General features: G+C 37.2%; 1 protein-coding gene across 8 annotated transcripts in view; it reads left to right on the top strand.

Annotated features, from left to right (window-relative positions):
* Positions 1–14,551, top strand: part of RANBP17 (RAN binding protein 17) — a 256,109-nt gene that overhangs the window by 46,340 nt on the left and 195,218 nt on the right. For all 8 annotated transcript variants that reach the window (XR_010589850.1, XR_010589849.1, XR_010589851.1 and 5 more), the window contains 2 exons: positions 5,642–5,747; positions 7,328–7,463. Coding sequence is in view for 5 of the 8 variants with exons in the window: in XM_005284080.4 (XP_005284137.1) it covers positions 5,642–5,747; positions 7,328–7,463 (242 nt within the window). In the remaining 3 variants the exon portion in view is untranslated. The remainder of the gene's footprint in view (positions 1–5,641; positions 5,748–7,327; positions 7,464–14,551) is intronic.

Below are 14,551 nucleotides of genomic sequence, written 5' to 3'. Positions count from 1 at the left end.
TTTTCTGTTCTCCAGCTGCAGTCTGTATTTCACTGCTGTTGTTGGATTCTTCTACGCATAGAGTCAAAGGGGAATGGTCAGTTAAAGTAATGCAGGAAGGTTCCATAGGTCGATACTTGGGCATAAGAGAAAGTTTGGTGCAGTTTAATTCTGTATTGCTCCTTGCAGAAGAATTCAGTTTCTTTTCTGCAAACTAAACACTTCTGTTCATGCTGAACAATAAATGTTATATCCCTTAGTTATACATACTTTAATTTAGATGTTTAATGGCTTTTAATGTTACAAAATAAGTTAATATTATATTAAGATCTCATTTTATTATATTGTCTTGCTGTCTGTATCGATGGTGATGCGGTCATGGTTTACTAAAACAATAATCCCCAAGAAATGGGTCATTAACAGTAGTTAACGATTACTTGTGATCTATGGTAATGACTGATTTCTTTGGGATTATTGCTGTTATAAACCATAATTACAGATTATTACAGCAATAATTATTTTGCCAAAGAAAAAAATGTAGTCTAGCTAAGCAGCTGCAAAAGCAAGTGCCCTGAACATTTCATATAGTTGAAGTAGAGAGGAGCAGGGAAAACCTTAATGGTAAACTGGTTCTGTGTTAAGAGTTGAAATTCTGCTTTCCACAAATGCGACTGGAGAGAGAGAGTCATCAGAAAAATAGCCTTTGTTTAAATCTGAGCTCCTTCCATAAGTGTCAGAGTAACTAGTTTTATGTTTAAATACAAATTGTTGACAAGAGTGTGTGGTTCAAAATAGTGGCTCTGCTGTTTGAACCATGCAGCTCTGAAAAGCAGCTGCTGTTTACTGCAGTCTTTTGAAATGGCCACTCTTTTTTGGGTGGCTTAAGCCTTTCAAGTCACTGGAGCACCTGCTGTTGATTTGGTCATTTTAGCTATGCAGTCCTCTGGTGCTGCTGCTTCTAGATTGGGTAATCCCTGCCCCACTTTAAATTAGCTGCTATATGTTGTGTAATTGCGGAATATTTTTGTGCCTGGGTGTGTCTTTTTTATTTGGTAGTGGTGTCTTTTTTTTTTTTGGTGTGGAGAGGCTTCTTGAGAACCACAAATCTAGTAAGTTATTGGGATGGTCTCAATACTCTCTGGAACCCTTCTTAATGATAACAATAAATAATTTATAATAGAATTATATTCAAATTCTCATAACATTCCTGTGAAATAGGTAGGCATTCTCTTTTTTTTTTTTTTTTTTTTTTTTTTTAAACAGATGAATAAATTGAGACAGAAAAATTAAGGCCAAATTTTCAAAAGCATTCAGTAATTATGGTTGCCTCAGTTGTTGCATGTGCAATTTGAGATGTCAAATGTCTGATTTTATTTTTTCAGTGTTGCTGTTCAACTGAAGTGTTTATTTACTTCAGCAGTGTGCAGCATATAAGAAAATTAGGCTGGAGGTGTATCAGGCACCCAAAATCAGTGTTCACTGCTGAAAATTTTGACGTAAGCTACTTGTTTAAAGTCTCACTTAGGGTATGTCTAGTTGCAGTATAGACATACCCAAAGAGTCCAAATAGAGCTGAGTTTAGTGCTAAGGAGCTTCTTGTTCAAATAGCTGGTCTCATGTTCAAACAGCGGGTCATGCTGCCTTTCTAGAGAGGGGCTCTCGTGCAGTGCGTATTTTACCTTCATCATTCTTAGAAACTTGTAAATAAAATATTTTTCATCGCAATGTTTGGCCATTTGGCAAACATCTTATTTTTTTGCTGCTCCCTTGAATTAGCTCGCTTTTGTAATCATCTTTCTCTGGCTGTGCATTAGCCCCATGCCATCAGTGATGAGTTCAGAAAGTATTTCACAGTCTTTGGAACACAGTCCCCATAGGTGATTAATAGATACCTCCTTCATTGATTCACTAATGTTCTGTATAATTACATACAATACAGTTGGTCGATGTATGATACCACATAGCTTTTTAAAAAACAGATTATCTGGAATCCAGGGGATGTTATCTCGGATTATATATTTTTAGACATTGGCTAGGTGTAAGTGCCTTAACAGGTTAATAGTTCTCCTTTTTAATTTAAATGTTTCCACAACCATCACAGAAAATCTCATAGATTTTAAGGCGAGAAGAGACCATTAGTCTGACCTCCTGTATGTCAGATTGTAGAATTTCACCCAGTACCTCCTGTATACTGCTCAATGAGTGCCAAATCAGCCTGTGACAGAATCACAAAAATAACACTTATTTCAAAACTACATGTTTGACTTAGTGTGAGGAGTTAATTTTATAATTTATTGGAATAGAAAAAGATACTAACATTTGATACTGTTACTTCAGATCGTTTAGGTACATACTGCAAAATCTTTGCAAAGAATCATTCCCCCTGTGGTCTTCAGTCAGAGGTCCCCTCTGCCAGTGGGTCTGAGGTCATCTGAATCAATCACATCACATCTTTCCTCAAGTTCACAGAGGACATATTGAAGGTCCAGGATAGGCACATGGGGAGGGGATGAGGGTTGGGGTACAGATGATGGGGCTCCAAGGGCAGCTACTATCTGGCTGCATTGTATGAAAGAATGTGTAAGGCTAGGGATTAAAGATAAGTGAAGAGAGACAGTGCCTCCATGCTTTCTTATCTTGGGGGTGTGGGGCAAACCACCATTTCCTTGACCAAAGAATTTTGAGGAAACTCTGTATTGGAGGGGCAGAAATGGGGAATTGCGAAGAAGTGATGGGGCTGAGGAAATGGCCCAGTGAAGGTCTCAGATATCTAGTGAATTTTAAAGTAGGTGTCATCAACGTCTCTCCAAAACTGTAAAATTGTTTATTAATGTTTCTTTGTGCCTTAGAAGTAAAAGTGAACATTAGCGTATGTATCACTAAGCTTTATCTGCTGGTGATTTCAAATTCTATTGCAAAAGTTTTTGCAAGATAGTTAAAATATAGATCAGAATGCTCTGTTATAAATACTTGTATTGAAAATCATGTCCCCCTTACTTGCATTCTGTGGTACATTGTAGTATCTATTTTATCATTGCTTGTGTTCTTCCCATTTCATTATTATCACAGGGTTTAAAGGCAGGGCCTGATTTTGTTATTGTTTACATCAGAGAAACGCCACTAATTGAAATGGAGTTATCCCTGATTTACACCAGTGTGAGAAATCAGGATCCAACCTTTAAGGCATAGGTGTGTACCTCAGAAAGATTTAGCTGAATGGGCCTGGGCAGCAAAAATTCATTGCCCTTCAGTTCTATACTTTCAGAATGTGTCACTGTAAAACTTGGGGGAAATTAAATGAAGCTTAGTGGTGTATACAAATGAAGAATTCAGCAAAGAATGTGAAACAAATTTTAAACACTAACATTTTTGCAAATTAGAACATGCTATACATATATCAAAATCTCTATTATACATTTCTTAGAATATTTTTTCTCTATACTTGCATACTTTTGGGTAATGTGTTTAGTCATGAAGAGATTTAGGATCCTTCCAGAAAGACAGAACAAACAAATCTGAAAAGTCTGTCTGTCATTCTCTCTCTCTTTCTCTCATATTTTACCTGTTCCTTTAAGATAAAATATAATATTTTGCCCTCAGTCTCTACATAGAAATGTCATGAAGGACAGTATGTGACCATTAGTATGTTGTTTAAAAGGAAAATATTGCCATGTTCATGTATCTAGGTTTTCCTTGGCATTCAATATTGAAACATGTTTTGGTCAAATCTAAGTCTCCAAGGCCTTGTCTTCACTAGGGAAAACAGGTCTGTTCATAACTCGAGGTAAAATCCTAGTGAAGACAAGGCAGTTTCTGGTTTTCACATAAGTTAGCTGGTGGAATTAAAGAATATGCACCACCATAGCCTTAACTAATGTGTAAACTACCTTGTCTTCACTAGGATTCTACTTTGAGTTAGTTAACTTGAGTTAGCAGTACAACTTTTTTCCTAGTGAAGATACAGGCCAGGAATAGCATTGTAGTTGAGGGGACATGTTAATGTGCAACTGGAAGCTCTAACAATCTGATAAATCTCTTACAATTAATCTCGTAGATCAGGGAAAATACTATTTTAATACCACTATACCTTTTTTCCCAGTAGAGGGTATTCCCAGTTACTAGGGCTCATGGTTATATACAAATAATTTAGCTAGGGCTACCTTGGTCTAAATAGGTACCATTATTGAAGATGAGGGTCTTGTAGTTAAACTACCTGGGAGAAATTCAAACTGTCCTAATTTATGCCACATGGCATTGGATTTCCTGAGTTTCTGGGATACACAGTTTACATGATCTGCAGGTATAAAAACTCTTTCAAGATCTACAGGGCTAGTACTGTAACAGTCCTGAAGATCCCATACTTATCAGCATGGAGCTTACAGTCTGCATACAGTCTAAGCCCCACTGGCAGTGCATACAGACTTTGTAAGCACAAGGGCAGTAGGTATGGATTTTGCAAAATTTACATATTGACCCTACAGATAGTCTAATGGTTGGGTTGTACCTGAAGACTCTGTAAGCTCTGAAGTGGCAATCACATAGCTTACAAGATTGGCAAAATGGGCCTGCAAAGCTTTTAATGGATAAGATGGACCTTCAAAACTTTTCAGTTCTGATGGCAGTGCCTACGGCCCTTGAAAACTACATGATGGAAAGCTACTAATTTTCTGGAACAGGAAATATTTAACTCTAAGGGCATACAGGCTTTGCCCTGTGTCTGCAAAACTTCTAATTTCATTGGCTCAGAACTAGAGAACTTATAAACTACCAAGAGTGACTCTGAAGTTTTTTAATTCCTTATTTGAATGAGCGGTAACAAACTATGCAGGCTGTGCCTGTGGAATTCATAAATTTTGCCAGACCTGAAGCTTATAAATCTTGTAGCAACCTCATAGAATCCCTAAAGTTAAAATAATTATTGAGAATAACTCCCAAATGAACTCCACAACCTTTAAAAACTTACATTAATAAAACAAATTTGAGTTTCTAGACTAAGCGGTATTTGAGGTGAAATGCTAGGAAAAAATAGAAGTCTTGTCAAAAAGAAAAAAAAATCTTTCATTTTCCTAGCCTGAACTAACTTCCATAAAGAAAAAAACAAAAACAACAATTCTTATGGTTAAAGACCAGATGTGAGAGCGTTCAGATAGAAGGGAGAGTTAAAACTGAGGTGTGTTTAGCACCTCATCCTCTTAAAATGGAAAGCAAATTACAACTTTAACTATGGAATTGCTACCACTGTTGATATATCCTGTGAATAGGTTCTGCAGGCCGCTAATAAATTGGACATTGCTGAGTCATACTGATAGTCTGGATAGAGCTCCTCCTTCCTCTGAGCAGTTGGTACTGGGTTCTGTCAGAGAGAGGATACTAAACAATATGGAAGTCTGGTCTGCTCTAGTCTAATGCCTATGTTCATGTTTATAGTTAAGGGTATTTTTAAAGAGGAAGAAACCCTCAAATCTGGCCTTTTCACTTGTCAGTGCTCGATTGTTCCTAAGTGTATAATTTTGATTGGTTTGTCCACTCCACTTTAAAATGTCTTAATGGATGATGCTTCCACCACTACTCTTGCAGACTCTTCCACAGTCATATGTCTTACAGAACTATACTCTGCTAATGTAGTTGCTTATTAGAGGTTTTTCTTTCTTTTTAATGTTAGGACGTCTGGCGTGGCTGGTATATCTTGTTGGTACTGTTGTAGGAGGAAGATTAACTTACACCAGTACAGATGAACATGATGCCATGGATGGAGAATTATCCTGTCGGTAAGTGTATTGTTAAAACAAACCAAAACAGGGATTATGTGTTTTTTAACATCTATTGGTAAACAAGAGGTGCCCAAACTTTGCTCAGTTGTTGGATGCATTGTCATCTGCCACAAACTCAAGGGCTTTACTTAATTTGTGTGAATTTGAGCCAATTGCAACCGTGTTCCTTCATCTTTCAGTATGGTGGTGTGGTTCAAGATCCCAGGATGTAGTGTTTTCATCCTGATCTGAGTGGCCAGGCAGTAAGTCACTTAGGGCTAGAATTTCAAAATTGCCCTCTCATTTTCTGTGCCCCAGTTTTTGAGTGTCCAACTTTGGATGATTGTGGCTGAGTACCTGCACCTACCATTTGTTATGTATATAGACTTAAAAAGATAGTTATTATTTATTATGTACATGGACTTAAAATGGTAGTTTTGCTAATTGTTAGTTTTATCATTTGGCCATTTCTTGCATTGCTTCCTTTATTTTAATCACATGAGTTTGCAAGTAGAGAATTCAGTGGCAACTGCAGATGCTCAGCACCTTTGAAAATTAGGCAATAGACATTTGAAGTCAAATACTCAGATTTCGAGGCCACTTTTAAGGCCGGGGAGAGGTTATTGTGGATACCACATTCTCTGTGATAAATAGGGGAGTCCCACTTGCCCTGGCTTTACACCCAGCACACTTGAAAAGGGGACTTACACACTTAGAATTGGCTAATGTTGCCTGTATTTACATCCTCATTTCAGGCTTCACTAATCTGCCTTTGACTCTGCATCATTATTGATGTTCTACTGTATTATTAAATGTGAGAGGTATTTTAAAACACAGAATTTGTGTGTCTGGCTTCTAATCCAGATATTGCATATTTCAGAATTAGAAAAAAGTCATAGTAATTTTCAGAGCAACCAAATAAATTGTCAGAGATTTAGTATTTTAAGAATTAAGTATGAACAGAAGAGGAGGAAAATGAGAAGCAAGAGCTGTCACACTTTAGAAACAAAGGCCCAGATCTTTAGTGTAAATTAAAGTAGCTACTCTGAAATCAATACAGGTACGCACACAGACATCAGCTGAGGATCTGGCCCCAAAACACAATTTTCATGCAAACCTAAGTAGTAAAGAATGAGATAAGAATGAGACCGATAATATATCACATACTGCATAAACAAGATTGTTTTCTAAATAGAACGTTTTTCATCATTTTCCATTAAACGCAAACAGTTCTTTACCCTTAAAGTAATTTACTTTGCATTTGCATTTTGAGTTCTGATGCTTCTTAGCTGTAGTAGCTAATGCTTTCATTATATAAATGCTGTACTAAGAAAAAGAGCATTTTGCAAGTTGACAGAAGTATAAAAACGTATTTCAAGTGACAGAGCATAGTTTAGCAAGAAGCATGGTGTTGATGTGCAGCTGTGAGTGGTGGTCATTTTAGTAGTTTATAAAAGAAGGAAATGCAAGGAAGAAAAGTAGCAAACACTAGCTTAGGCAAATAAATAATGGCTGATGGACCCATGAGAAATTAGCTGTCAGAATATTGTTTGTGTCTTTGAAAATTCCTCCTGAGAATGTTTTCCCTTGGCATTAAGAGTTTTTCAGCTGATATCCTTGATGGATGCCCAGTTACCACGGTCTAGTAATGAAAAAGTAGAACTTGCGATTCTCTGGTTTTTGGATCAATTCCGTAAAACATATGTGGGGGACCAGCTTCAGCGCACCTCAAAGGTAAGTCTTTGCAGCAAACAAGATTTGTGTAATTAAAATGAAGAAATCTGTGTAGGAAATGGGTTACTAATATATCTTAAGTGTATGTGTAAAAAGTTGTGCCGGAGTGAAAACTGAAGACATTGTCTGATGGATATTAAGCTTATAGATATTTAATTTATTAATTTTATATAGTTTGAGAAGATTTACCACCTTGTATATTTCAAGGTTTGGCATACAGAGAGTTAATATTTTTAACAGTTGTATTCATTTAACAGTTTTAGGTTACTTTGCATTTCAATTTTTTATTTCAAACATTTAACTGGGTTCTGCTATATTGTGTTATATTTCACATCTGGGTACACAAGATTTATTCTTTTAATAGTTCTTTTCTTTTGACAGTTACTCATTTATGCAGTTTCCACTGTATTTTTCACATTACTTGGCTTTTCTGCATTTTAAATAGGGAAGGAAGAGGGAAAAGTAAGATGCATTCTTGGAAGAAGCAGCAGTTAATTCACCTTAACTGTAGGGGACAGTCATAATATAGATGTTATAAAGAGAGCATCAGTAAGACAGGATCAGTTGATCTTGAGAAAGATTGAAGGAATTTTGTTTGAGCCCCAAGCAAATCTTTAGCAAGACTTTTGACAGTGACTAAGATTTTTTTTTTTTTTTTTTTTTTTTTTTACTTATTGTACCCATGCTTTTTGGTGAACAGTCCCAAACCAAAGAATTATTTTATCCCTTTTGGTTTGAATCATACTTTAGGGTTATTGAATGGCTCCTTACTTTGATATTAAAAAATAAAGTTTTATAATATGCTGAATTACTTTTTCACGGAAACGTAAGTGTTGCTTCAATTGCCAAAGCTCATTTGTGTTTTTCAAATATGACACATTACTTTATAATATTACAATAACAGATTCTGCTCCTGCTCAAATCTGACAAAACTGCAATTGACTGAAATTCAGTGGAAGCAAGATTGTGTCATAATCATTCTGATCAATAATATCTGATTTTTGTCAGGTGGTAAATAAATATATTGATGTCCTAATTCTCCTTATTGTGTGTGGGCTCTTGCTGTCTGGGCTGGTGCTGGGTGGAAATGACCTGTTAATGCATGATGGAGTATAGTATGCTGTACCAGACTGTCATGGTTTTTTTAGCACCCTCTCCCAGCCAATCCAGCAGAAGCTGTGCCTTCCATTATCATTCTGGTATAGGGACAGTGCTGATATACAACTGGGGAAAGAATTTGGGTCTGAGTAAAATGAAGTATTAACACTCAAATGCCTGGGGCTTCCCTGTCAAAAGAAGGATGTAAAGCTTGAGTTCTTACACACTAAACCATAACATGAGGCACATGAAATTTATTATGGTAATCCGTGTATTTTACTGGCTGAGAAGTCTTAAGATTGCTGTCACAACTGCCATTCCTATGAAAGTTTAAATAGTTAACTGTTGATTAAAATGTTACTAAATAGCAAAAATGTTTTTAATTTGACTCCTTGCATGAGTGGAGTCTTATTGGCCTCACCACTGTAATGTCTTGAGGCCTATCACTCCCCTCCTGCACTAACACCTGATAATGGAAGAGGTTTGATCCAGAATTTTCCATTTTGAGGACTGTACCCAAGTACACAAAATCAGACTTGTGCATGTTGGGTCCTCTCTGTGTGTGGGTCTGACCACTGATTTTTCTGTTATCGACAGAAGTTGGATGCCTGTTCTTGCAATTAGCTCCATATGTGTGGAATCCTGTGTGTAGAGCCCCATTGAAGTTGGTGTATTTTTAAAAACTATCCCAAAGTATATTTATTTGATATTTTACATTTATGAGAAAAACAGAAAGCAGAACTTGTGCTATCTTTTTATTGTTTTTTCTTGCTGTAGCGGCATTTGTAGCAGCAGATGGCATTCTATCCTCGCAGCTGTAAATCCTCTGGTACTGCATATTGCTGGCAGGTAGCTACAAATATGCAATAAAAGGATTCACACTTGGAAGCAGAAAAACAGATATATATCAATTGGCTAAGTTAATATCCATTTATATAAATATTCACGATGGTTCAGATTGTTGTACAAAGTTTTATTTACAAAACAGATAATGGTTATTCTGCATATTTCAGCCATATTGAGATAGTTTGAAATAGTTTTATGTGAACATTGTTAAATTTGATCTTATGTTCATATACTTAAAAACAAGCAGTGATTAGAGAAAATTGAGTAATCTAACTTAATTACAAGACTTGTTCTACAGTTAGCGTAATGCAGCAAAGTTTCTTTTGGCTTGTTGGTGTAAATTTGGAGCTACATTTTAAAAAATATTTTATCCAAAACCTCCTATGGCAATTAAGAATAACATCAAATACAGAGATGGTAGGAAAGACAATGAAAATAATTCAGCAAATTCATTGTCTACGGTCTATTGTTCATTAAATGGTCCTTGAGAGTTTTCTTTCTAAGTAAACTGAAAAAGCCTCGAAGGCTGTTCCCATGGTGCCACTACATATTTGCGGTGCCACTGAGCAGGTGCTACTATATTGTCAATGTAAGAGTAATGTACTAGGACATAATCTTTGAGTTGTACACATTAACATATGTAATATGTTTCTAAGTGCTATTGGGCTATATTCTCTGGTATGGTATAGAGCAGCACTACTGGTGTATTTTTGTCCTAAAGCTGATGTAGCTGGCCCAACCAGACTACCCACTGTAAGGCTAATCCTGTGGTGGCATATTGCTGACATAGGTGCTGTTAGTGTAGCAGGAAAGAGGTGTGTCTGGAACTGCCCTGGGCTGTGCTGATCTTAGGCTGTGTTTTCAACTCTTTGGACAACCAACAGCTGTTCTAACATGGTGCTTGGGGTCTGCCCCTGAACAGAATAGCATTTGGATCAAAGCAGTGCAGACATTTAATTTTTTAAACCAGGTTTGTGCCACCAACCATCTATTAGCAGATCAGCCTCACAGGAGGACCTGGCCCATTATTTCAGCAGCCAAAGTCTTATTTATTACAGAACACTTTGTGTTTCATTATTTGACTCATTTATTAAATGGGTTTTATGTCAATATTCTTAACTTGTGACCAATACGTACATTTATTTTTGTGGTGTTATTATTTAAGGTGATTATTTCTTCCTGTTCAGAAAATGTAAGTGAGAGGGGAAACATCGTGAATATTTGAGGGAAATAACATACACGCTCAAGAGGGAAATGACCCTTTCTCTTACATGTATTATGTGTTGTATTGCTAAAGTATGGTTTTTGAGGATATTTAAGAGATACATTTTAGCCAGATACATGCCCCAAGTAGGACTCTGGTATATGTGAGGGGTGAGGATTGATATCCTAGTGAGATGGTAGGGTGTTTCCTTCCTCCTGACTGGCAGATTTGAAACGTCCTCAGTCACTTGATTTCCCTTTTGGGCTTGGGATAAATGACCAGGTCTTTCAATGGGGGAAAGGGGTGATGGGCAGGAGTGCTTTCCTGGTCCATTGTCAGTGGTTGGCAAACTTCGCCTCCAACTTTGAAATTTGCTTTTGTAGGGGCATTGTTGATATGCAGTCACAAGTATTGGGAGCCAGCAGTAGATGTAGTGTTTCCCAGAATGCTTAGGTCTACAGGAAACCATCACTGTATTGTGTTTAGAAAGACGTTTTACCTCTCCACAGATTGGTTTTGGGTTGGGTGGGTGAAGAGGTGTGTCTGTACATGCACATGTGAGTTGAGAGGGAGTTTAAACTTACTGTACAGCAGGCATTCTCAAACTCTTTAATTATGTTTACTGCAATTTAATAGAGAGATTATCAGGTGATCTCTCCTGTCATCAATATTCATATTACTTTCCCATAGCAAGTACAAAAAATGCTTAAATGGAAGAGTAACATTAGGAAAGTAAGGAGTGTATTTTCAGCTGTCTTTTTCTACTGTTTAGTAGCAGGAAACAGGTCAGCACAAGATAATCTGTAAGTGCTACATAGGCCACCAACAAGTGCTCAGCATGTCGACATTGGTCCATGGACCACAGCTTGAGAACTTCTGCCCTGGGGAAGTGCTGCTAGTGGTAGAGCTGCAATGAATGTTTAATGTAGTTATAGGAAGAGGGCTGGTTTGGACGATTATGGCTTGGGGAGACAAATCTCACTGGATCTGGGCTCTTTGGTTTTCATCAGTTTGTGGCTTGATATTACTCTGGGTAAATCTGAATATAGCACATTGGAGAGGTTTTTTTTTTTTCTGGATAATAAATAATGGGAGTACAACTTAGTTGATAAAATGTATACACTTAATAGGTTTGATAAAAGTGATGGCAGTCACTTAAACCAAGTCAACTTGGTGGTATTTGCATATCCTGACCTCAAAGTAATAGCAACTATCATTACTACTAACAATGTGTTGTTAAGTTTCTTATACATTTTAAAGTTTATAGTAAAGTTATAAAAAGTTACTCTTGGCTTAAATTTCCTTTTATAGACTGAGTTGCTATGTTTCTAGTATACAACGTTAAAAGCATATATATGTACATACACACTCAGATGCCCCACAACGCTCTTGAGCCAACTGTATTTTTAAAAACAAAAGACTCCTTTTAACTGTCAGCTCCTTTGTAACTTCTGTGGTTTTGTTTTTTGAGTATGGTAGTAAGTATGTACTAGATTTGAAGGTGGAGATGGGATTTACTCACTAGACGGTTCTAGTGGTTTTACGTATTTTATAACCTAATATATTTTTTTAAAAAGAAATTAAATTCAAAATGTTAAGGTGCTGAATGAATTCAGAATCAGGGCTCTAATACTGTCCATCATTTGTGTTGTTCTGTGGCCTCTATCTTTAGTCTTCCTCCCCTCTCCCCATTTCCCTTCCCCCCCCACACCCCGCCCATCACCATGGATTAAGGATTATGTCTACCTTAATTATGCACTTGTCATCTTTTTACTTTGTACAGCATGTGATGCTATTTAATAGCATTTAACCTTGGATTATATTTTTAGGATTGGGTCATTCTACAGCGATTTCCAAAACACGTTGGGCCAGAATTGTGTTCTATTACACCTTTGGGTGAAGGCAGCCTTGTGGAAGCAGCATTAGTAGGAGCAAGTGTTTTGATTTGGCTGTGGCACTTAACAGAGCTCCATCACAGATTAGTCCTGTTAGGATCAGGAGTGGTCTTCCTGAGGACTTGTGTGGTTAGGCAGGGGAGTACCCTGGTTAAAATGTACAGACAACTCCCACATGCTGGCCCAGAAACCTGTTCCATTAATCTGGCTGTAGATGACCTGCAGGGTATGAACTCCACAAATTTTGGGAGGAGACCAGAACTGGGTCCAGTAGCTCCAATGAGCTTGTCTACCTCTTTACCTATTTGTGCATATGCTTGAGGAGGGTGAGTTTTAGCTCCTAATTTAAATGATCAGGTTTAGCAAGTATATATCTGACAGCTTCAAAAGTATCTGTAATGCAAAACATTTTCAGTTCCACATTCCAGTATGAACCATTTTAAAATAAAAGTTTCAAATTTGAAATCCAACGGGACAGATTCTTGGTTTAGCCTGAGAATGTAACGGAGGCTGATTGTCTTTCCCTGGCTCTGTCCTAACCCTAGTGTAGATTAGAGCAGTCGGGGCTGTTCGAATCTACACTAAATGGCAATGGTTCCCAAGGGCCCGCTCTTGGGAAACCATTCCAGTTTAGTATCAGAGGGGTAGCAGTGTTAGTCTGGGTCTATAAAAAGCAACAAAGAGTCCTGTGGCACCTTACAGGAATACTGGGGTGTAGTGTGTTCTGACCTGCCTTGCTTCTTCATGCCCCGTGGATTAAAATGAATGGGTTCAATGGTAGAGTATTCTAGAGTAAGAGCAAGCTCCCATGCCCAGCTGGGGAGATATGGACAGTTTTACTCCATTTGTGCCAGCTGGCCCAGTATTCTCATTTGGGCATAGAAGCTATGGAGAAGGGTAAATGGCAGCAGAGATTATTGTATTTTAGTTATTCATAGTAAAAGTTATTCCTAGATTGGGGCATGATTGTGAAGTGGGTTAACTAATTATTGTTTTTGGTGGGGGGGAAGATCTTCTTGGTGTATATTATGTATAATACCGTCACATTCCATCTATTCGTCTGTTTAATCAATATAAAGAAGGTCAAGCTATTAAATAATATTTGGGACTACATTCATATTAAGATATTTTTCCAATCTTTTAACTTGTAAATGTAAAATAGGAGCTTTTGAGAAATAGAGCTGTATCATAATAAACAAAAATTAGGAGAGTTAGAATTAAACAACAGTATATTGTAAGGGAAGAAAGGAACAAAATATGTTGATTTGAGGATAATTTTCAGCCTTGGTAAATGTAATTTGCAATTTCTAAAAGCACAATAGAAGGATATTCTGACATTATTTAGGCACTTTTTGAATTTAGGGCCAGGTTCGTTCTCTAATGCAGAACGTCTGTTACATCGACTTACATTGATATCCCTTTTCTACATTCATTATTTATTTGATTGTCTTCTCTGCAGGCATGATAACATTAGAGCTGGTAGGAACAATAAATACGTGTACAGAATTTGGCTACTTTTGGCTCTGATCCTGTAAAGCATCACACACGGTAGGATCCTTGTGCCTGTGTGGAGCCCCATTGACTTCACTGGCGCTCTGTGTGGGTGCAGCCATTGGCCTGTGCAAGCTACATAACAGGATCGGGACCTTAGTGTCTTCGTGATTAATGATATCTTAACACTTTTGAGTGATGACCCTTTTTCTGAGCTGTAAAATATATACACTGTTTTATTTCATTACAAGAAAGTAAAGGATTGCTGTGCTGACAGGTGGTGGAAATTAGCAGGCAGTTTTGAAATTGTGCTGTGCACTAGAAATTAGATCTCATTTTAATTCAGCTTTTCCCAACTAGTAAATGAGGTTAATGCCATACATATTCAGCTGATATGGATGAAGAAATTGATATAAAGTAGATCAACATAGCTACAGGGCTAGTTTAATTTATAGGTAAAGAGGCAGTGATAAATGGAAGTAATGTAGTAGTGGTCACTAAACTCCTCAGCCATCAGGGATTCAATAGTGTTAGTTGCTCATTAAAGATATTGT

Source organism: Chrysemys picta, chromosome 8 (genome assembly GCF_011386835.1).
Source record: "Chrysemys picta bellii isolate R12L10 chromosome 8, ASM1138683v2, whole genome shotgun sequence".
In the NCBI taxonomy this organism is placed as follows: domain Eukaryota; kingdom Metazoa; phylum Chordata; order Testudines; family Emydidae; genus Chrysemys; species Chrysemys picta.
Note: the sequence above shows the minus strand (reverse complement) of the source record. Positions and strands in the feature narration are given on the sequence as shown.